We start from the raw sequence: 23,875 nt of genomic DNA on the forward strand, positions 1-23,875 counted from the left end.
TCAGGAAATAGTTTAGCAACTTAAAAGCTACATGACATTTCTCACCAGCGAGGTAATAACTGTGGGGTTCTTGAAGTAGATAAACTTAGTTTCGCTATTAGTAGAGACACCGCTGCCATGAGAGGCACACAGTCTCAGGCTAATTCACATATGCTTATTCTCTCTCTCTCTCTCTCTCTCTCTCTCTCTCTCTGTCTCTCTCTCTCTCAACTGTGTTAATAGCTGTATCAACTGTATTAGTCTACTATCAAGGCTCAAGCCTCCATTACTAGTTCTGAAATGACATTTTGGAATTAGCAACAGAGGCTTGTGATGAGATGTGTGAGAAATTAGTCCCTCACATAAGAGTGTTTTAAGGTCAAAAATCTGACAAATGTCTTGAAATACAACATCGGAACAGTGTCTTGAGGTGTGCTAATTGTAGCATAAGTGGAATAATTGACTCCGTGGCGTTGAATTCATAGAAAATAAAGCGCACCCTCCACTTCACGTCGTGGCCGCATTACCACCTCGGGTGTGCATTATTTTCTAAGAATTCAACGGCCCGTCATCAATTATTCCTTACATAATATATCTCAATTTAAATAAAAAATTTAACCAAACTAAAAAAAAATTAACTACTTAAAATGAATGACAAAACATATACGTTTTTATTGTTATTTCTTTAAATGTTTGTGTGTTTTTGCTAACGAGAATGTAAATGAACAGTAAACATTCTGAATTCATTTGAATTCATCTTGATAAGATGTTGTAGTGCATGAGACTCCAGAACAAACAGAAAAACATCCAGGAAATCGCCACCCCTCCCCGAACTGTTAGCGCTAATCTGGCAGTTCTGTATGTGGTGACTAGCACACGCTAAAGAGCTGTCAGAAGACATCATTAATCCCTCAGGACCATCACAGACAGATGGCATGATGGAGAACCAGCAAGCCACTTTTTCACTGAGCGGAGACCATCTTCGCTGTTTCCTTTCTCATAAAAAAACCACAGAAACGATCAAGGCTGAAGCTGGTCCTGGAACAATACATAAGAAAAGATCTTTAACAAATGTTTAAGATCAGTACTCAAACTCAGTACTCAAATCGTTCCATTAGCGAGTGTTGTTACATAAACCTCCTAAAGAAAGCTGCAAATGTAACAGACCAGAAAGTGGCACAAATAGCCTCTCATCCAAAGGCCACATGGTCTGTTTTAGTACAGCACAATACTGCAGATGCTATAAGGAAGGAGGACAGAGGCGGAGTTTAAGGGACATGACCTCTCTCTCAGGGCCTCTTACCTTATCAGGGGGGTGCAAAACAGTCTGTACATAACCATCATAGTAGCCTGAAGACTTTAACAAGGACAAGTGTGAATTAAAGGAAGTAATGGACAAGTAAGGGGGTGAGAGGGGGGCATTGAACTTGCATTGAAGCTCTTAATCGATCCTTGCGGCCAACAGCAGGATAATGTCTCCTAAAGGACGCCATGCACAGTTAGTCTATCAATCCGAGGCAGTTACAACAGCTTCAGTGTGTATGAGAGGATTTCTCAGTAAAGCACACTGAGTAAGCTGTTTACATACAGCATATCTTTTCTGAACAGCAGTCGTGTTGTAAAAATATTTCTACACAGCTGAAAACACAAAAATCTATTTCAGCATCAACGTCACTATCATTTTCCCCAGTGGATAATTCTTCATCCGCTCTCTCCCGAGCTGCCATGACCATCCAAGCCAGGCTGAAATGTATTATGTGTGTGCGTAGTTCAGTTGACGGGCCGAAAAAACTGCTGCTCTCTCAGAGAACTAATGAAAACAAAAGCAAACACACAGTGGTACAATGCTGTCCGCCAGCATCCAGCAGGCCAATGTCATTAATCATGAGATCCAGGGGCAGAGGGCTCTTCATCCAGTCCTGTTGCTATGGCAGACCCTACGAAAGTGTCACATATGCACCTTTCCCTCTTTCCTATGGCCTCACTGGTTGGCCGCCAGCCAATTGCAGCCGTTATTCTTAAAAAAAAAAAAGAAGAAGGAAAAACATATACAAATACTGCTTTACACATGCACTTTTACCCATATATGCACTCTTTGACCTTGCCAACATGCACACAAACAATCCTGATCATTTCTTTATCAGTCGTTCACTCAGTGCTGAGAGAGGGAAAGATACGACAGAGCTGGATATAGGAGAACCCAAGCAATCTGTGATAGCAGTCTAGGGCTATTCCCACTAATCCTGTGTCGTCACCTGTTATCCTCCAGGACACACACACATGCACAAACAGTCTCCGGTTCCTGAGCGTCTCCCCTTCTGCCCTCTATGTTTACTGACAGGATTGTTGTGGGGCTATCATTCCAATCTAAACTGCTTTGTCTTTTTTTTCTCGCGCTCATACAAACAGAGAACTACAGGAGGATGGTCCACCTAACAAGCTAGAGAAAAACAGACATTACCAAACAAACAGGACATTGGGGCTGAGTAAACAGGCATGGGAACGGCATGATGGTGTGCCTGTGTGTGACGGAGAGGGCTGGGTTCCCATGCGATGGCAGAGAAAAAGCTAGCAGAAAAACATCTAGAACTAATTGTGATGATGGGGCTTAGTGGTTACTCATGCAGTATGGTGAGCTAACGTAGGTTCAAACTGGAAAAAAACAGACGCTAATTTGCGATGCTCTTGGTAGATTGCACTGGTCATTATGGAAATGATCCGGCTGCGTCTGTGTTCTTTAATTTGCGCATTGCCAGTAGATCATGCACAGAACTTTCCACTCCCATCTACGCTTTTTTGGTATTGCGCTCTCATGCCAATTTGCCCTGTTTAGTAAATCTGGCCCTTAGATTCCTAAGTTACCACCAAAGTTTAAAAATAAGCACATGAAAAATCAGATTTACATCAGTCCGACTTCTTATCGGCCAATTTACTAAAGAAAAATATATATAATGTATCATAGAAATGTAGACATTGTGTGCTAAAAAGTTTAAAAAAAAAATCAAATCAAATTTTAAAAAAATAATAAAAAAACCAGATGCAGCGTTTATAATATATTTGTAAAAGGTTACTTCTAGGTTTGTATATATACTAGTAATACATATACATTAATATATATACATTTATATATATATATATATATAATGTATATGTATTATGCCATATATATATATATATATATATATATATATATATATATATATATATATACAGTATATAAAAGATATTGTTCTTATAAAATACAATTTACTGCATAAATCTGACCTTCAACAACAGACATTTTTTTCAAAAAGCATATTTTTGTCGCTCAGTCTTACACATGCATGCCTCCATCTCTTCAGATACCAATCTATCAGCTAAATGAATAATCTAACTAATTAGCAAAAAAACTATTTTTGCCCTACAATGATTTGTCAAAAACACTCTTGAAGAGTGCAATTCTTTGGCCTAACAATGAATATGCAATTCTACAATGCTTTATGAAAGATACAAGAATGAATATAATAATATTATAGGCCCATAGAGGGGTATAGAGGCTAAACACTTCATGCTAACAAATATTCAGCTCATTAACACACAATCTTCTCCGTTAGCACTTTTGGAAACAGCTTGCTGAGTGTGAGGACAGACATCCGTCTAAGAGGGTGTCTGACTGAATAAGACTGAGTGGGCAGCCAAGAAGCAGAGGCAGTTTGACAGGGGTGTTATGGAAGGGTCAGCTGGTGCTGTTCTGCGTTGCATGAGAAAACGCAGGCAAGTAAGGCAGGTCTATATCGGGCACACAGTCAGCATGCCAAATGGGTAACTGGACAGCGCAATGTGATGGACGTCCTGATAGCACGCCAAGCTTTCAAGGCACGTCCAGCATTACACAGGTACCCATGAACCAGCACAAGTGTGGCTTAGGCTGGTAATCCAAAATCAACCACCCGTTTGGCATCAGAAGGGCATCAGATACTTAGCTGAGATGAGTGTTTAGGACCCGGCTGTTATCTTAAAGCCATCCACTTATCCAAAACCCTGGCACCCACTCTGCCTCAAGAGGTGGAGCAGATCTTTGTTCTGTCATGCCAGAGATTCTGAAATGGCCTGATTTGGGCAGCACAGTTGCAGTGAGACATCTGGAGCCTCTTCAGCATTCTCTCCTGCTCCACCCCTGCACTACAAACCTGACAGTCTGGATGAGCACCAGTACAATTACCCAGAGATCTTTTGGGTCAATGACATTTACTGCACCACTCACAGTCACAATCAGCTTCTTCTGCTCTATATGTCTTCAAATAGTGATCCATGCCATGGTACAGTGAATGGCCAAGGCTTTACAAAAAAGAGGCCTGACAGGAAGGTGAATGAAGAGGAATAGAAAGAACCACAGAGCTAATGGAGGTTAAAACAGTTCACTAAAGTCTGAAAACCCAATTTTTTTCCCATAAAAGAGTCAAATAACTTCTGGAAATACTAGCAAAACTTAAAATAAGCACTCACCAGGGATAAGCAAACACTGTACAATTGCAGTCGAAGTCAATAGTCGCAGCCTAAATAAAAAAAAATGTAAATGGTTTTTTGAAACAGAAATTATTATTCTGTCTAGAGATGGCTGGTTCAGTTTTGATTAGGCTAAATCTCTTTTGCAGTAATGGCACTGCCTCCCTCTGCTGAAGTATCAGGCATTTATATTTAACTCAGACTCGGACAGGCTGATTCACCCCATGGTAATTGAGGGTTGAGGATGGTAAGCTCCACTGGATTGGGAGTCACTGTAACGCGGCCGCAATGCATGTTGGTTAGGGAAAGACATTGCAGGCATTTCCTACTTATGGTCTCATGTCTGTAACACGTGTGAACATGAATGCATTTCATTTATAGAGATAGATGTCTGGTTTCAGACTCAAGATGCATTGCAGAGCATCAAAGATGAAGGGCTTCCATAAGCTATGAGCTGCTGGCCTATAGGGACTGTAAAGCAGTAAATGCAAAAAAAGTCAGTATACAGTACATAAAAAATATGATTTGGCCACATATAACTTGTAGTGAAAACAACCTCTCTAAAAAAAAATGTGAAGATATTTTGAATAATGTTTTTGACCATACAATGAAAACCAGTGGGGTCCAAAACACCACTGAAACCCAGTGGCATTCATTGTATGTGGGTCATTGACGAATAAGGTTTTTAAAAGTGTCAAAAAATATAATGGAGATAATATTAATTTTGAAGTGTTAACAATAAGATTATGTGGTTTTTATAATCAATTAACACTGCTTTTGTCATTTATTACAAGATGGACAAAATCTGTCACCAAAAAAAGTCATTCGGTTTAACCAAAATTTCGGCTGATATCTAGCTTGTTAGCTTGCTAGCTAGCTAGCAAAAGGACAATCAAACATTTTATATTTCGTACAAGTTTTTAAAGTATTACATTTTCCATGTTTTATAGCGGTTGTACCGAATGATCTGATATTTAGGGACGTGTGTATGAGCAAGTGAAAACGTGAATTTTTCAAATAGTTAAGAGAGAGTTAGTTACTTTGCTTCATGACCATGTGGTCCTTTGCAGGTGTCTGAATGATGTCACATCCTGTCACATGATATTGAACGCATGACTTGATCCAAAATGGTCCTTTTATATTGGTTACTCCGAATGACATCAATGAAATTAATTTTTTCGGACATTCATTCTCATAACAAAGAAACGACTTCTATACATAATTTTAATACCATTTTGCACTATGTTGATATATGATGTTATAAAATCATGCCAGAATAAAAAATATATACATTTTAAGATATTTTAAACTCAAATGAAATGGCTGTATTGGCCTTTGGACGGTTAAATCGAATGACCTTTTGACACTTCAAAATCTTTATATGTAACAAAGTATAATTAAAACCTTTTGGTTTCAATAAAAGAGATCAAGTTGTACTACCTTACATACTTTGAATGTCATATCTCTGTTTTTTATTATTGTTCAGTAAAAAATGACCCGTCACGTCATTGACCCACAAAAAAAAAAAAAAAAAAAAAAAGTGACACTATATATGCCACATATTCTGTTTTTCCCACGCTGTTGCGCTGTGTGTAGATTTGAATACTGCCCTAATGAAAAACAATCAATGGTCAAACATCCATTGTTAAAATCTCACACATGGCGAATCAACAGAAGCCTGTGTGGTTACTATGACAATCATAGGAAAAAAAAAGTTATTACTGAAAAAATAATTTGTTCACATATAACTTAAAAGCTTAGAAAAAAAGATTTAAGAAAAAAAAAAAAAATCAGACTCCACTCAAAGCACGGAAAAAGCCTGAAGTTAGTGGTCAAAGTAGACTTTGAGCATACAACATTTCTTCGGACTCAAATAGGATAAAAAGTCACACACCAGGGCTTATAATATTGTAGAAATCACAAACAATGTGATTATGACTCATTCAAAATGTTAAAATATACCATCTACTTCAACATTCCTGCAAGTCTGAAGTGTGTGTTGAGCTCAGAGGTCAATCTATGGTTGTGAATGGTTTCTAAATAAGATGGGCTTTTGTATTGAAACACTAAACGCAAAAAAGGTGGTGCAACTGTTTAGTGAACTTATGTCTTCACACTTACAGGCTTCATCCAGCAACCAAGATGACAGACAACAACATCAACCATGTCAGACACTCCAGCAGAAAGCAGAGCCCCTTGATCTCCATGCCCTTGTGTGACACGTCTGACCTCACCGAAGCAGGTGCTAGTCTTAGGGAATGCTCTGAGGTTAGCAGAGGTTAGATACAGCGTGCGGCGCACCCCAAAGAATGGTAGGAATGTCCGTCCTGTGGAGGTAGGGGTTCAGGAACGGAGACGCTACAAATTCGGTGCCTTCAGACTTTGTTTTGCTTAGCATGTCGAAAAATACAGCTGCCTCTCCTGTGCCAGCTATCTCGCAGCAATCATCCATGAGACAGCCGCGAACAGATTAACGGTGCCAAACGGATGGTTGTGAGAATGTCTTTCAAAAAATTCATTAGCTCAGAACACAACTGAGCACAAAGACTGCTTGTTTCTTTCAAAGCCTGTCCCTCTTTGTTATTTACGTGTCCTAACTGTCCAACCTGACACATTTTTACGGGATGGGATGACACAGCACTGTTTTGGGAACACGTCTTTAGAAAATCCCTGCATGCCGATAAAAAGCACATTCCGTTAATCTCCCCACAGCTTTGCCAGGCAATGTGGTAGCTCCAAAACAAAGAAAACAAATAGTTGGTGACCTCTGATCAGTCCAGTGCTGGGGAGGAAGGGAGGGAGCAGAGGAAGCAAAGCAGTAAATCTTTTTATGAACTTTAAGCACATATTTGCAGTGTTCAACATCCATTTGACTATCTTCTTTCTTTCAGATCCTGTAGGAATCCTCCTGTTTACCTCAGCTTAATTGCTAGATTCGTCCTCATGCTGCTTGACATTACAGGAATGTTACTGACAGACATACTTCTTTGCATACAACTTAATCTAAATTAAAGGCGAATAGATGGAAAGATGTGTAGTGAATAGACATACTGAATGTTGACAGTTCGCAGCATGTGACCACAACAGTATTCAAGATACGACGTGTTGATATTCCATAGCAAAGCGTGAGATCAGAAAAGCAGAATGAAATAAAGGAACAGATCTTTGAGAAAAAACTTCACATCCAGAACAACAAAATCCTGACCCTTAAATAGCAGGAAAATGGGAGATAATGTACATAAGCAATTTAAAAACAAACACACTTAGGCAATCGACAGCAAACAGAAGAGAAAGAAGGATGAGAGCGAGTGAATCCCCAAACTGACCTGCTTCACTTCAGCCGGCATCACGGAAATCCTGTTTGGTTAAGCCTCTGGGAGAAATGCAACGAGAACAATATTCTCTTGTGAGAGGAGTTAGTCTGTCAGTCAGTCAGTCTTTCGTTCCTTGTTATGCGAGTACGTCCTGTGAGAGCCGAGACAGCTCAGAGCCACAGAGCCATCCTTTCCCCACAGTCACATGCACGAATATACTCCGTCTCGCTCTCGTCTTCTTGCGTGTTCCTCTCTCACTCTCTCTCTCTCTCTCTCTCTCTCTCTCTCTCTCTCTCCCCTTCTCACACACACGCTCTTTCTAACACATGCTCGTAATCCTCTCAGGGACAGAAGAAACCCGCCTCCACCGTCGGCGAGCAAGGATGCTGCAAACGCCGAGGCAAATAATGATTTCAAAATGAGGAGAGATGCTTCAGACAGTCCAACGAATCCTTCAATAAATTCAGGAATCTGGCTGAAGAGAACCAAAACAAAACAGCTCACACACGGAGAAGTGGAAGGGAAAAAAAGTTGCCCGGCGCAGGAACAAAACCCTCTGGGTAGACTAAGAGAGAGGGGGGTGGAAGGGTGTAGAGGACGGGGTAAGGGGGTGTGTGTGCGCGTTTGAGTGAATAGAATCTTCCCAGAAGGCAGTTGCCCTGTTCACAGCGTAGAGTTTTGTACTCTCGTTCTCTCCCTCTCCTCACCGAGCATCTATGCAGACAAGGGTCAGACGGATTGAAGGGGGAGGGGGCTGACAGACAGACGCAGCTGGAGTGGAAAGAGAGAGAGAGAGAGAGAGAGAAAGAGAGAGAGAGAGAGAGAGAGAAAAGACTCCACCCAGCCATCATGCCAAAAGAGCATGAGCCCTGAGAGGGGGGCAACGCTTCACAAAACTTTGTTATTTTTCTCTTTTTTTTTTACCCATACGCTCTCTCTTGGCCTGCTCTTTTCTCTCTCTGCTTTTGTCCTTTTGTCCTTCCAGCCTGCTAAATATGAGAGGGGAAAGGAAAGAGGTTGCAGAATGATTTCAGACAGCTTTCAGTGACTGATAGTGAGAAAGAATTTTAATCCAAATCTATGAATGGCTTTAACACAAAGCCGGACGGAGGGAGAGTTCAGGGATGGGCACTTTACACCCAGGGTGTCAAACTCATTTTAGGTTGTGGGCTGGATGTGGGACAAATTCTTTTTTTATTTGTTGTACATTGGTGCACCCGTGGAGTTAAAGAAGTTCAGAATCAACTTTATGCATGCTTCACTAACCTCCACTGGAGTTAAAATTAAAGGGCGCATATGCAATTTATCCGTTTCATACTATTCAAAATTTTGGGGTCAGTAAGATTTTTTTTTTTTTAAGGAAATTAATTATTTTATTTAGTAAGGATACATTAAATTGATAAGTGACAGTAGAGACTTTTATATTCAAAATTTCAACTTTCTATTCATCAAAGAATTCTAAAAAGAAATCAGTTTCCACAAAAATATTCAGCAGCACAACTGTTTTTAACACTGATAATAATAAAAAAGGTTTCTTGAGCAGCATATCAGAATGATTTCTGAAGGATCATGTGACACTGAAGATTAGGAGTACACAATGTGTATGCCTGCCCTAACACAAAGTTAGGCTTAATAAAAGAAACTATACAGCTAATTTCCATCTACAAGCCTGCACCTCAGTTAAACTTAACTTTATTAACTAATTTGACCAAGAAAGTCCACATTTTAGAGCAATTCTGCACAAACCCTGAGTAGAAACTCATCAAGAAAGTGTCAAAGCTGACGATATTCCACCTCGGAGGCTGAGATATTGTAAATGCAACTCACGCTCTTTTACTTAAAAACAAAATCTTCTCAAACTCTGAACAACAGTCACCCCAACACTGAAGAACATCATGTCTTATCTAGCAGTAACAGCCTGAATCTGCTTGCAGTCGGCCTGAATGAATTCGCTCCTTTTTTTTTTTTACTACAGAGTCTGACACCAAACAGACTGCAGAACGCCCTGTGGTCACTGAACCATATAAACATGTCAACAGAAAAAGTGTTGATAAATAAATCAACTGAAAGTAATCAGAGCGTTTTAGTAGATCCAGGCCTGAGGAGCTAGTGCGATGGAACAGATGCCGGGAAAGGTTAACGTGGACTACTGCGGATAGAAAGACAAAAAGAGAAAACCACACATAATGAAACGAACAAGAAAGGATAAGTAAGATATGCAATGTACATGCGACTGTTCTAGTCTCATAAATATATTTATGAGCACTGAATATTTGAAGAGGCTTTTGCTCCAGAGGATGTATGATGTTTACTTAGGGTTGCAGCACTCTCAAATTTGGAATGTAATGAATTTCATCATTAGAAGTTTTCAAAGGTGGCGACTCAGCAAAGATCACATTTTAAATGCATAACCTCTGTAAACGAGCGCTGATTACGGTTTAAAAAAATATATGGGACTGCAGACTGGGAAATAAACATACAATGTTGTTTCTCTTGATATGCGTGATCAAATACAAGCATATGAGTCTTGGGTTTCTCCATCACAGAGATGCTGATCAACAACTCAGATCTGGTAAATGAGATCCTGAGAGAGAATATGAAGATATCAGAACTAAAAGGGAAATATAGAGCATAAAACTTATAGCACTGAAGGAATAATTTCACCAAAAATATAAAATCAATCATTATTTACTCACCCTTGTGTTGCTGCTTTTTTTCTGTGGAACATCAAAGAATATCTGAAAGTGAATGCTGATAGGAGTTGATAAGGTCCAATATGGCAAAAAACAAACAAATAAAAAACTAGTCAATAAGACCCATGCGCAAAATTCCATGTTTTATGAATCTAAACCAAAATACTCATTAATAATCTGCATATTGTGTCTTCATATTATTACAAGCAGCAATGTCAGATCCATAAAGAATAAATCTGTTGAGTTGGATCTTCTCAATGAATCATTTGATCTAGTTCACAAAACAGGTGTGAATGATTTGTTCATGAATCTGACTCGGTTCAGTGAATAACATGTGAATAACACGAGGGTGAGTAAATAATGACAAAATTTTGGGGTTAACTATTACTTTAACTACACTATATTTCACACTGTGGTGATTATCATCTTTTACAAACTATCAACAGAACATCCCTTAAATAAATAACTCAACACTTCTGCTTTCAGTCTGAGCTGTCCTACTGTGTCTGTTCACTTACTCCAAATGTTCACTTACTCGAAGCTCATTATACAGTCCTCTGCTCGAATAAAGTCTTGTTATGACACAACGTGTAAATAGACCAGGGCCCTGGTAATAAGGTAAGCGACTGACAGTCCAGACATGCATACCAATCTCTGGATAAATATAAAGATCAGAAACGAGTCTATCCACGCACACACAAAGTCAATAAAGCCACCAGAGACCAGACAGAAATATTACACATTATATATCAAGTGGAAAACAACAGGAGAATAAAACAATGTAATTTAGCTGATCTTATATTGTGTTATCTGCCACACAGGGTGATGACAATTTGAATCCTTTAAGAAAAGGACAAAAAAATATCAATGCTATTTGCTTTGATTGTTTAAATTTTATTTTAAACAACATTTCTAGCTGTATATATTGGAATAAGTTGTTAAATCAACCCATCTTTGTAGAAACGTACAAGTAATCATCAGCTATATCTTCAATCGTTACCCATCAACAAACTTGTGGCACATACATTATTAAGGCAGGAACACACCAAGCCGACGCCGATCAACTAGTGGCGACGAAAGCAGACTGCGGGGTTGGCTCACATCGGCAGCGTCTGGGTCCAAAGTTGACCTGACACACCAAACCGACGGCCAAGTAGCACATCCGTTCTGTGCCTGTGTAAGATGAAATGTCTTTCCGTACCAGCAGGTGGCAGTAGCTGAACAGCCAATCAGAATGATCAGATGGCCCGACAGGCCGACGATCTCCGACGGCGATTCAACATGTGGAATCGGCCGAAAAAAAGCAGACGAGGACCAACTTCAACCGACGGTGCGGAACACACTGAGAAAACTTAGTCGGCCGACGAACAAAAACTGCCCGACGGCCGACCGTCAGCTTGGTGTGTTCCTGCCTTTAAACTGTGATGTTAAACCACTTCAAGGCAACCATTAAAAGTCAGTGTCTTGAAGTCTCCAAACAACTCTTTCAAGTAAGAGTGTATTTTACACACTTCAAGTGGTTTCAATTTAGGCTCCCAATAAGAGGGTCAAGCACACAGACTTGTTTGGTTATATATGAACATACCGAGTAAAGGGGTCACATTCCTGGAGTGACTCAGGGGTCTCATAAAGCAAGAGATTCTTATTTTAAACACATGAGTTCAGGATCCACTGAGTGAGCAGCACTTGGTCCTTTAAGTGGCTCCAAAGTCAATCCTGCTGGTACGGTTAAGAATATGGTGTAATCAGGAGACCACATTCAGTAGCTGATGAGTCAGTGAAATAATTCACAGACAACTAATAGACTACTAATAGTATCCAGGATTGATTAGGGCTGGGTGATATACTGAATATTTACAATACATACACAAAATGTTTTGCTGATGATATATTATTGTGAATATTACAGTGATCTTAATGTACTTTTTATTTGGCCAATTATTCTTGTTTTTTGTTTTTGCTTTTTCTAAAGAACCAGTCAAACCATTTTTCAACTTGGCAAACAATGGTTGTTTGATTATTTATATATAAAAATATTAAAACTTTAATAAAAACAGTAATATTATAAATTATCATTACAATTTAAAATGACTACTTTCTATTTTAATATATTTTAATACATTTTCAGTACCATTTCTCCAGTCTTCAGTGTCACATGACCCTTTAGAAATTATTTTTAACATGCTTATTTGGGGTTCAAGAAAGATTTCTTATTATAATCAATGTTGAAGTTCTGCTGCATAACATTTTTGTGGAAACCGTAATTCTTTGTTTAAAAAAAAAAAAACAGCATTTATTTGAAATTTGATTGTTTTTTCTATAACTATGTAAAAGTATTTATAGTCACTTTTGATCAATTTAATGTACCTTTGCTGAATAAAAGTATTAATTTCTTAAAGAAAATACTGACCCCAAACTTTTGAATGGTAGATTACATGGTACACTCTATATAAAAATCACCAAACTACCATTGTCTAACATGTAAAAATCTAGCAATAAAAATCAAAGATCTACAAATCTATATTTATCTTCTTCAATAAATTAAATTATAAAATATTATTATTATCCTTTTAAGCTATTATGTAAACAAAACTATTGAGATAAGCATTAAATAGGTCACCCAACATAGCAAATGCTGGACACAACCTTATTTTTTACACTCACAGAGTGAGAAAAAAGACTAAGCAACATTGTGAAAAGAAAAAAAGGCAAGATCTCCATGTATTTTAAGGCTTTTAGAGGATTAATCATTTGATGGATTGTGGAATGGGGATGAGAGCAGTCCGAACAGCCCTCTGTAGAATATGAATAGCTGTGGGCACCTGCAGCTGCTCTGAATACAAAGAATGCAGCTATTCCCACTCCTCAGTGAGAGCTCCTGTCCTTCAGTGTGCCAGCATTAGGAAATATGTGAGCAGGTTCACCTTTCTAACACTTGCAGGCATATCAAAAATGGGGATTACTCACAGGATTACAATTTTTAATGTATTATGAAAGAAATATAGCCATATCACCAGAGGTGGATCCTGATATATGACATACTGGAGAGGTTTTATAGACAACTACCTAGAGCTTCACGCTCCACTTCTCATCGCTCATCTGCAGCAGTTTCACTGGACTGCGCTTACTCTCTATTCTATCCGCACCTCTTATCGAAAATAAATTGTGACCTAACAATAGGTAACTTCTTCCAAACATCTTTGTGAGGCACATTTAAGGAAACCAGTGACTATAACATGCCAAATGACTCTCTCACACAACAAAACCTGAATTTTAAGTCAAACAATTCATACAGCTTTCAAATCAGCTACTAAAATGCTTTAGATGAATGTAAACTTTAACATTACTTTCCCTATTTAAGGTAAAATAGTGCACTTTTTACTGGTGACATTGTACTGTGGGTGTAATAAAGATATTTAGGAGAAGAAGAAAAAAAGCATCTCAAACACTAATAATTGTGAACAAATATTTGGATTTATATATGTGCAGAAAACTTGTGTGTTTCTCACACAAACTTTCCACATTCCCACTACACATTCTCTGACAGCTCCATATTTTTAGTTAGCCTACATTTGTCATTTTCAAAGCAAAACTTCTAGAATCTAAAAGGAAAAAATGTTCAGGAGAAAAAAAAAAACATATCACTATATATGTGTGAAAGCAGAAAAAAAAGAGCTATGAGAGGTGCGAGAGAGGGAAAATAAGCAAAGGTTCACTGCTGCTTTAATTATAGTTTTACAAGAGGTTTGGCTTTTCCTAATGGCACTGGAGCGAGGTGGCATGGGAGACTGTGTGTGTGGGAGGAGGGTGAGAAAGTCATTGTTAAGCAGGTGATTTACAAGACTGTGGGCCTCCCAGGCTTTTTCCCGTAGCGAGCTTCCCTGTGTTTTGTGGCTAACCCTACGTGTCTATAGGCATGGAGGAAATCCATCCAAAACCCTCGAGATAGGCTGCTTTGGGGGTGTGCCTGTAAAATGTATAGCCAGTATGTATAGTCTATCACTGCTTTCAATACACAGTCAGTAAAGTTATACAAAGTTTGGGGTCGGTAAGCTCACTAAGATTGCATTTATTTGATAAAAAGAGGTGAAAACAGTAATATTGTGAAATATTATTACAATTTAAAATACATTTTTATCATATTTTAAAATGTAATTTAGTCCCATGATGGCAAAGCTGAATTTTCAGAATTCATTACTCCAGTCTTGAGTGTCACATGATCCTTCAGAACTCATATTAATAGCGGAAACAGTGGAACATTTTAAAGAAAGTTAAAAAGAACTTCAATTATTTGATTTTTTATTTTTTATTTTTTTTTTGTAACAATGTAAATGTCTTTACCGTCAATTTCTTTCAAAAAGTGTAAAAAGAGGGAAAATATAAAAACATACTGGGATAAAGTGATTAAATAATTCAATTACATTTAAAATAATAATAAAAAATGACGTAAAAGTAAATTTAACGTAAAAGTAAAATATATATGGATATAAATATACTTTAAAAATTGAGCCTGGAGTTTTTCCATTTCTCTTTTATCAACTTTTACAGAACAAACTGAAATCGCTGACTGAGCTCCTCTCACTCCACACCAGTGGACATGTACGGTAAGACTGAGGAACCTGAGCAGCGGTGTATCGTACAATCTCTGTATGCCTTATAACAGACAGCATTGATCAAAGCAGCAACTGTTCTTCCAAAGCTCTCCACAGGCCTTTCAGACTCAAAACATTTAGACAGAGCTAGCAAAGTTCAGACACAGGAACCAGCTTCAGTTCAGTCCTCCAGACACGCTTCCTGAATTTTAAAATATGTTCTAGATTCCAGGAAGAAGTACTGTAACTGTGATATTCCTCGTACTGCCTCAGGTCATGACCCTTTAACATTACTTGCATGTGGGACAGTTGAGGTTACTTTAAAGAAAAGCTGTCTACGGTGTCAGAGCTGCTGTGAAAGAGACAAGGTCTGCCATTGACGAAGTCCTTGTGTGTCTCTGTTACTCTGTGACCTTTTAGGTCTTGTGTAGAATAACAAAGGCTCAAAAACAAAATAAATCAATATCTCCCCCAGTACACAGACCAAAGATAAAGCAGTGAATGAGGTAAGTCCCTTCTTGCTTTGGGAATCAAATCTATTAACACTTGATCCACCTTCCCAACACAGAATTAATGTGTACACAAGACACAAGATGAATGAGGTGCACCTGCAGCACCACAACAGCTGTAACAATGCCAATTATTCATACAACATTCCTAGAAACTGCATACACATGGACCATTTTCAAATTATAAAATATTGAGATTTGCCAGTTAAACAAACTAAATGTAACAAAGTTGGTTTCAAGTTGAAAAACTATTAAAATCCAACCCAGTTTAGATCCCTGGTTTCACAACGTTCACGATAAACTCTGGAAAGTTAGCCAATCACATGAAACAAAGAGAGTTAGAGCCATGAGTGTGTCCCTGAAGATCAAGATATCATTATAGAGAACATTAACACATTATTTACACAGCAAAAAGAGGCATGAGAGGACTGTTGAAATAAAACATCTAAATATATCAACCTTATAAGAAAAATATAATTTTTGTGTATTTATTAGGGCTGTTGATTTAATGTGTTAAAGGCACAAACCACTAAAACAATGTTATATATTTTGTTGACTGGTGTACTTACATTATCCCAAATGTTTCCAACAATGTTTAAATCCAGAGAAATCAGCTATTTTAACCAGTGTAACGGCCCGTGTCATTGCCTCGACTGTCAGTGATGTCATATCTGCACTACCCTTGATTTCAGTTGAAACCATGGAAACATCAAAGACCGTTTAATGTTTTAGACAGGTGAACAACTGTTTGTACCATGCCTCAGAGACAATGCTATTTTGTCAAGTGGCTAACATGGCAAAATCAGAAAGAGCTTAATTTGTAGTAACAGTAATACAGCATTTTTTCCACCATACAATATATTTTAAAATTATTTGCATTCCATTTAGCAACACAAGCTATTATTAATATGATATTCTAAAATCGATCTAGCTTACTGCAATGTGCAACAAGTGTCTCATACCAGCCACCGAGCGAATGCACAGAGTAACGTAACGTAACTTTCGACACACTCAAACGTATTTTAGTATGATTGTTTTCACCAAGTAAAACAGCGCTGCGTTACCCTACAATTTTAATTCATTTAATAAAGTGACTTGTATGAGTAGTAATTCAGCATTTGTGACTATTTCATTAGAATGAAATAAAATAATGTGAATGAGTGATCAAACGTAACTGTAACAAAGTTCAATTTCAGGGACGAAGGAGGCGGATGTTAAACAACTTTGTTCGAACCTTTAATCATAAAATATGCATAAACAACAAAGCGAAAGGAGCAGCAGTGGCCGACTGCGACGTATAAGCATAATAAAAACAGCAATGTAAAATGTCCCAGGCTCTCGGCCCCACCCTGCTTCTTACCACAGTAACGTTAATAAAACTTTAATACATTAGCTCACCCATCAACATGAGCCCCGCCGGATTGCTTTCCATCAGCTGTGGATGTGAAGACAACAACTCCCATGATTCCACTCTCGTTCACGGAGTCATCAAGCCTTTGTTATTGTTTTGAAAAAGTGACATCTAGCGGTGAAACTTACATACTGTGCCTTTAATGTAATTAATTAGTAATGGAAAAAATAACGTGTTAAAATTATTAACGCACCCGCCTGCCCTACGCTCATCTGATATTTCATACAGTTGACGGGTGACGAACATGATGCAAGGCAACAACTCACTGCATGGTGTAACCTATAGAATGTAGTTATAATATGCCCCTAAAATTCAAGATATTAGGGCAAAAATGCACCTGCATGAGTTTTTGTCTCATATTTATACCATGTGCAATATCACACGAGTGCTGTTTTTGTCATGAATAGCACAAGAGCAAATGTGATATTGATTTATACAACAGGTTCAATAAATAAGAAGTTAATATTGTGTTATATTTTAGACACAATATTGTTTTTTTTTCAACAAAAATATTACATATAAAGCCACAGCAGAATGGTTGTGTGTCTCTGAACAACACAGCAGTGTTTCATTTCGGAATGAATTTGTGTTTTGAATGAATCGGGTGAACCAATGATTCAACGGCCCATTCATAAAGAGAGCCATTTAGAGAGCCGTTTAAACAAATCTAATGAATGAATGACTCAATGATATACTCATTTAGACATTTACAGCCACCTACTGAGAGTTTTAGTTGCTTATTTAGGGTATTATTTCATTAAAAAAAAAAAAATCTTATTCCATATTAATAAAAAACCCAATAGTTCCAAACCCAAATTAATAGTTCACCCAAAAATTTTAATTCTGTCATCATATACTCACCCTCATGGTCGTTGAAGCCTAAAAGCTTATGTGTAATAAATTCTGTTAAATAATCAAATAAAGTATTTCTTTCTAAAGTTATTTTTGTAATGTCTATTTGATGCTATTCTTATTTAACACAATAATGACTTTAAACTATCTTTTGGTTGTAATTTCTCAGCCAAATTTGTTGTACGATTAATTTGCAATTAATGTTAATGTTTGTTAATGCAATGTTAATGTTTAGCTAACTCTAAACTGCTCCTATAGTTCAGCTACAAAAAATAAATATGAATTATTCAACCTCATCAAAACACGGTCATGACACTGCCAGAAGGTCGGCAAACATGCTGAGCTAAAGATACACTGGTTCACAGTAGGTAGGACCACCAAACAACATCAACACATCACCTCCGGTAATGGCATGTGCTACATAACCCACCAGCTTTTGATCCTAATCACTGTGTGGTTTGTGATCTTTTAACATAATTCTCTGTGAGAAAGGAAGCGACACAGGAAATAAAGACAGATGTCTAGGCAGAAGCTACCATTTCCTACAAACTGATTCTGTGACATTCAAGGCCTTCTGACAGTAACCCGACATGTAAAAGGGCAAGCTAATTTTCAAGCTGTCATGTTAGGCAAAGAGGAGTAAAACACAGAAGCATTATGGGCAGGTGAGGGCAGCGCACAGGTTAAACATATAATGGAAGAGGCAGATAATCAGAGCCTAAGCAGTGACAATGGACCTGGCTTTTTCTGTGAAAATTAAACTTTTCTTTAACTGGTTTTACAATACAAAAAAGTCCAACAATAATGTAGAGGAAAACAGCTGGTTAGAAGTTAAAATAATTCACCACTGAAAGATGACGATGAAGGAACACTGCATATGCACCTCCAGAGTCAGTATATAAATGATATGGTGTTGCTGTCATAGAGACGTGTAGAGTATAACTCTATAACACTAAAATGTTCCACTACTGATCGCTAACATTGGGAAGAATTTCATCAGCTTCATTTCCCACCAGCAACCCACACAGACTGCTAAATTGTTTGATTACTACGCAGGAACTTCACTAAACTAAACTAAACTAAACTAAATAACTAAATAAATAAATAAATAAATAAATAAATAATCTATCCAGTGGTGAACTTCTATTGAATACATATATTTTGCAGTCCAGTGGTCCTTGAATTGATTGATGAAAGGACCTTGCAAATGTAACTCAGTTCATAACAACATAACAATGTGAAAGCAAAGAAAGAAGTGTGAAAATGATTTTAAAAAGATAGAGGTCTGAGTCAGAAAGGTATTAGGCAACCTTCAAACAAGGAGTGCAGCCACAAATAGGCAGCATCCCACCGAAAGGCCTAATAGAATTGTTTTAGATTGTAATCCAATTTCTCTAAAATAAATAAATAAAATTTAAACCTGAGACTCTATTAACTCCATTTTGTAACTCCCCACTACTTCTATTCGAGTGAACATTTTTGTATTGATTGATGGTAGTGTTTATTTTTCTTGTTAATTCCATTTGACATTTATTTCCTCTCATATTGACTTTAGTTTTCCCCAGAATTGCATCCTTGTAACATTACTGCCTCAGACACACATTTGCCTCAGCACCATAAAGGACCCAAAGCAAACACGAAGGTCTATGAGATAATATGAGTAGGCACGTGGTGGAGAGAGATGGGAAGAGAGAAGAGTGTAAAGACAACTCATCCTGGGAATAGATGATGAGTCACCGCAGGACAACACATCCAGAACAATAACTCAGCAAAGCCAAAGACAGCACAAGCTGAATGAGATACAGATGGACTGATTTTTTGAAAACAATGGATATGAAGCATCATCAGCATGAAGGGAGGTTGGGGGCTGCTTTGTTCATTCACATAGACTGACGCATGACTGGCCAAGCTGGAATAGTTTACCTGCATGACCATCTGTTGCCAGGCCAGCGGTTGGTTGCTCCCGCCTGTGGTGCCGCCCACCAGTCGATCAGAGGGCAGACTGCCACGTTCCAGCTGCAAGGAGACATTGCGGCGTTCCTCTTCAAGGGCCCTGGTCAGACGCTCGAAGCGCGCCTCCTGCTCTTTGACTGATGCCAAGATACTGGCGGCTGACGGCACGTCATATTCTTCCATAGCAGCGCCCAAAATTATATGCTGATTACAGGGCAGGGTAAGCAGGGGAGAGAGAAGGACCCAGGACAAAAGAAACAACCATTGAAAGGGATAATTCAGCAAAAAATATAAATTCTGTTATCATTTACACACTCTTTTTTCCTTTCTTTCTTTTGCGGAACATAAAAAAAAGGAGTTATTTGCAGAAGAATGTCTATTTTCCATATATTGAAAGCAAATGGTGACCACAACTGCCATTCAAGGAATTTAACAACTTCAGGGGCAGATCTAGGGTCAGGGGATATTCAGGGCTTAGCCCAGACTTCTGTGGATGCATGTGTAGCAATATTTTGATTAAATATTCGAGTATTCTAGACTAAAAAATTTTGAAAGGTATAATTAAACTAAAAGGTCCCACTAACTATCTTAGCCCCAGACAAGTCAAAAGTTTACTTTTAAAATGCAGTGCTAATTTAAAAAATAAATAAAAAGACAAAAATACTTAGTTTTGTAATAGTTTAAATTACAAAATAAACTACATTTTATGGCTTTTCACACTGCCCTTAACCCCAGGTTATCGTCGTTCTAAACACTGCTTTTAACCCCGGGTAAAGGAACGTTTTACACTTGTAATTTTAAAGTGGGGTTAGCACCACTTTTTACCCGGGGTTATAAAACCCTGCTCCGGAGCAGGGTTGGCACTGCTTTTGCGATGTTAACCCCGCATTGCGGTGCCAAACTTGTACAGTGTGAAACTATATGGTGTTAGAATGTTACAGCCAGACGCTTAGCAACAGACAACCAATCGCATACTCATATTTGCCTGCTTTGGACAGTAACAGAAACATACGGCATTGTATATAAAAAATAAATTCAGTGTTTGAGAGGAAAAATGTCAAATGCTGACAGAAACGTGACAACTTGAGTGAAGAAGAGACTGATTCATATCTTTATAATCTGAAATGTCCATTCAGTATAAACTTGATAGTACAGTCGGCAATACGAGGATGCGCAATGCTAGAGCTATGTACTGTAAACTTTAAATTATGAGCAGTGTGCAATGTGAAGCATAACCCAGGATTACGTTTACCCGGGGATTAGAATGACCCAGGGTTAACTATTTCAAGTGCGAAAAGCCCTAATATGTCTTATATAAATATGTAATAAGATTTTGATTGTGACAAAAATACATGACATGAAAACACTGTTTTCATTAAAAGAACGTATAATTATTATAATAATCAGAAATAAAAACATTCAGAGTTTTACTCAAAATATTCTGGGCTTCAGTACGGAAGCCAACTCCTAGTGCCGCCCACATTCCCCACACAATGACCCCAGAAGACATACATAAAATAAAGCACACAAGTCGTATGGACTACCTCTATGGTGCGTTTTTGTCTTTTTTGACAGCCCCTGGTCCCAATCCACTTTAACTGTATGGAAGACAGCTGTTTAAACATTTTTTTTTTTTATCTCTTTTTGTGTTCCACATAAGAAAAAAAGTCATACATATTTGGAATGACAGGACAGTGAGTTAATAAATACAAAATATTAATTTCTGGCTTAACTATCCCTTTAATACTGACTATGTAACTCCACATGCTGCAGATGAGGGCTCACATTGCACTGTACTTTGAGCAGAAAGTCCTTTATAGGAAGGGTGATGTATTTCTAACCACCATATGTCATAAAACATACAAATAGTTCCAGACTAAATTCACCACACATCGACACAATACAAATAGGCATGCCAGACTCTAAATCACCATGATAACATCATTCATGCTATGCACAATTGCTCAGATTTCTCTCCCATAGTCAAAGGTAACAAAATGAAAATAATGGAAGCATCCCATTAGAGAGAGAATAAAAAAACAAAAACAAGGGTTGAGGCATGGTTCACACACAGTTCACCTGCATACACACCTAGCAGTTAGTTGAGAGAGAGGCAGTTAGAGGACAGACATCCCCCTATAAGGACAGACGGGAGGAGATGTGCCCAGTGGCGAGCAAAGAGAGAGCGAGAGCTGGCTGCAGAGGGAAAGAAAGACAGAAGAATCACAGGTTAGATAACACTCTGACATTATAAACATAATAGACAGAATTCTGCTTCGGTTGCTGGGGATTTAAAGAGGATGAAGATAAAGAAATGAATGAGAAGATGCTAGAGAATGATAAATGACTATTGAAACCTCACTCGCTGACTTTGAGCAAAGTAGATTGGATTGGGCTGTCTGGGGACAGGTGTACGGAGACAAAGGGGCCCAGATAGAGTATAGGCTGGAAAAGGGGGCTGGTGCATATTAATAGTTACTAAAAGCATTATTCAGTTGTTGTTTTTCATTCTCCATTAAACCAAAACCACAAATGTACAGACACAGTAACACAAACATGCTATTCTCTTTAGAACAGTGGGTGTGAAAGTCCTATTCCCTTTGAAGCACAGCACAGTACACACACAGGCTTTGATGTTTGTTTCTGGCTGATCATTTATTTATCTTAAGCGCCACTCTGACACAGCTCTAACGGAAAGGCATTGTACTACAGTCTTGTTCTGGGTATAAAGAGAGACCACTCAAGGTCTAGCAAAGGAAGAGAGCTGATCTGCCTCTGCTGTTGCTCCTGCCTCTGGAAAATAACCCAAGATTAAATTTATCTGCCTGATAAGACACGTTTACAACAATGTGATAGCTTATCATGAAAAATTCAAGTCAATAAAAATGTGGGGACAATGTGAAAACAGATAAACTTCCAATATCTGAGATGAAAACAGTAAGATCTGATCGACAGATAACTTTTAGCCTGTTCTGGGAAATAAATTGTTCTGGCAGCCTGGTCTACTGCAATTTTATTTATTAAATATGAAATACATTTATGCCCATTTTACTGTGTGCCCAATGAAATTTTCAGCCTAATTGCTTAGAAAAGCAATAGAACACCCCTACTCAACAAGCATAATGATGTATCATTCATATCTGTAGCACAAATGGTACAGGATTATTTAAACGCCGAAACACTGATGTCTACAGTAGCGATCAAAATAGAGTAAATCACCTTTTAAAAGTAATTCGACACACTTTAAATAAATAATGTATCGATTACATAGTTAAACCAGTAGGTGGCGACAAATGACTGTTAAAAATGTATTTGTCATTGAATCATTCAAGAGATTTGTTCAAAATCTGATTCATCCAGTAATGAAACAAGTAAAGTCTTTATGGGTGAGTCATTGAATTATTCATTCAACCATTTTTTTTAAAGAAAGTAATTAATTGAAATTAGTTAAATATTTTAAATTATATTGCAGCAATTAACATTTTGTCAGAACATCTAGTAAACTGCTATTTTGTTTAAATGTCTACCTAGAATCGTGGAATTGTGATCTCTATTTAAAAAAAACAAAAAAACAACATCATTAGTGACTTTCCTTAGCAAACACTACTAATACTAATTCATTTTGACAACTAATACACATTTTGATAGATTTACTACTTAAGATTTATATGTGAATTGTTTTATTTCAATATATTAGTACTATTCAAAATTACACAGAAAGTAAATCAGATGTTGCCCAAACCCTCATTTAAGACCAGCTATCAAAATCTGCACAGTGTATAGAAGGGCACAGTGCTCTCATCATGGGATTAACTGAGCTATGATGATGAGACGTTTATGATGATGAACCCCTGCTTTAGGATTAGAGAAGCTGCCTCTCCCATACTCCCTATTTCAGGGAGTACAGAGGCTGATGGGAAATAGGTCTCTGCCTCTCTGAACAACTGCAGGAGAATGACAAGCATGTCAGACATGCCCACTGCACTTCACACGAGCACTGGCCGTTGAACTACCCTTAAAATATTTCAAAGTAGTGAAGCATTCCACGTCTGGTTTGGAGACTATGGAGACTATTTTGCTAATAGTC

The 23,875-nt window shown here is 37.9% G+C and overlaps 1 protein-coding gene across 7 annotated transcripts in view; it reads right to left on the reverse strand.

The window, feature by feature from the left end:
- The window catches only part of arvcfb (ARVCF delta catenin family member b), a 137,712-nt gene that overhangs the window by 111,076 nt on the left and 2,761 nt on the right, over positions 1 to 23,875 (reverse strand). For 3 of the 7 annotated variants that reach the window (XM_051892695.1, XM_051892694.1, XM_051892692.1), the window contains exons 2-3: positions 21,880 to 21,984; positions 19,759 to 19,992 (exon numbers count right to left, since the gene is read on the reverse strand). In XM_051892695.1, coding sequence (XP_051748655.1) covers positions 19,759 to 19,971 — 213 coding nt within the window. In that variant the 5' untranslated portion in view covers positions 19,972 to 19,992; positions 21,880 to 21,984. Of the gene's footprint in view, positions 1 to 6,585; positions 6,610 to 7,790; positions 8,480 to 19,758; positions 19,993 to 21,879; positions 21,985 to 23,875 lie in introns of those variants that run through there. The other 4 variants (XM_051892697.1, XM_051892698.1, XM_051892699.1 and 1 more) reach the window with 4 other exon arrangements.

The sequence above is a fragment of the Ctenopharyngodon idella genome, chromosome 5 (assembly GCF_019924925.1).
Source record: "Ctenopharyngodon idella isolate HZGC_01 chromosome 5, HZGC01, whole genome shotgun sequence".
In the NCBI taxonomy this organism is placed as follows: Eukaryota; Metazoa; Chordata; class Actinopteri; order Cypriniformes; family Xenocyprididae; genus Ctenopharyngodon; species Ctenopharyngodon idella.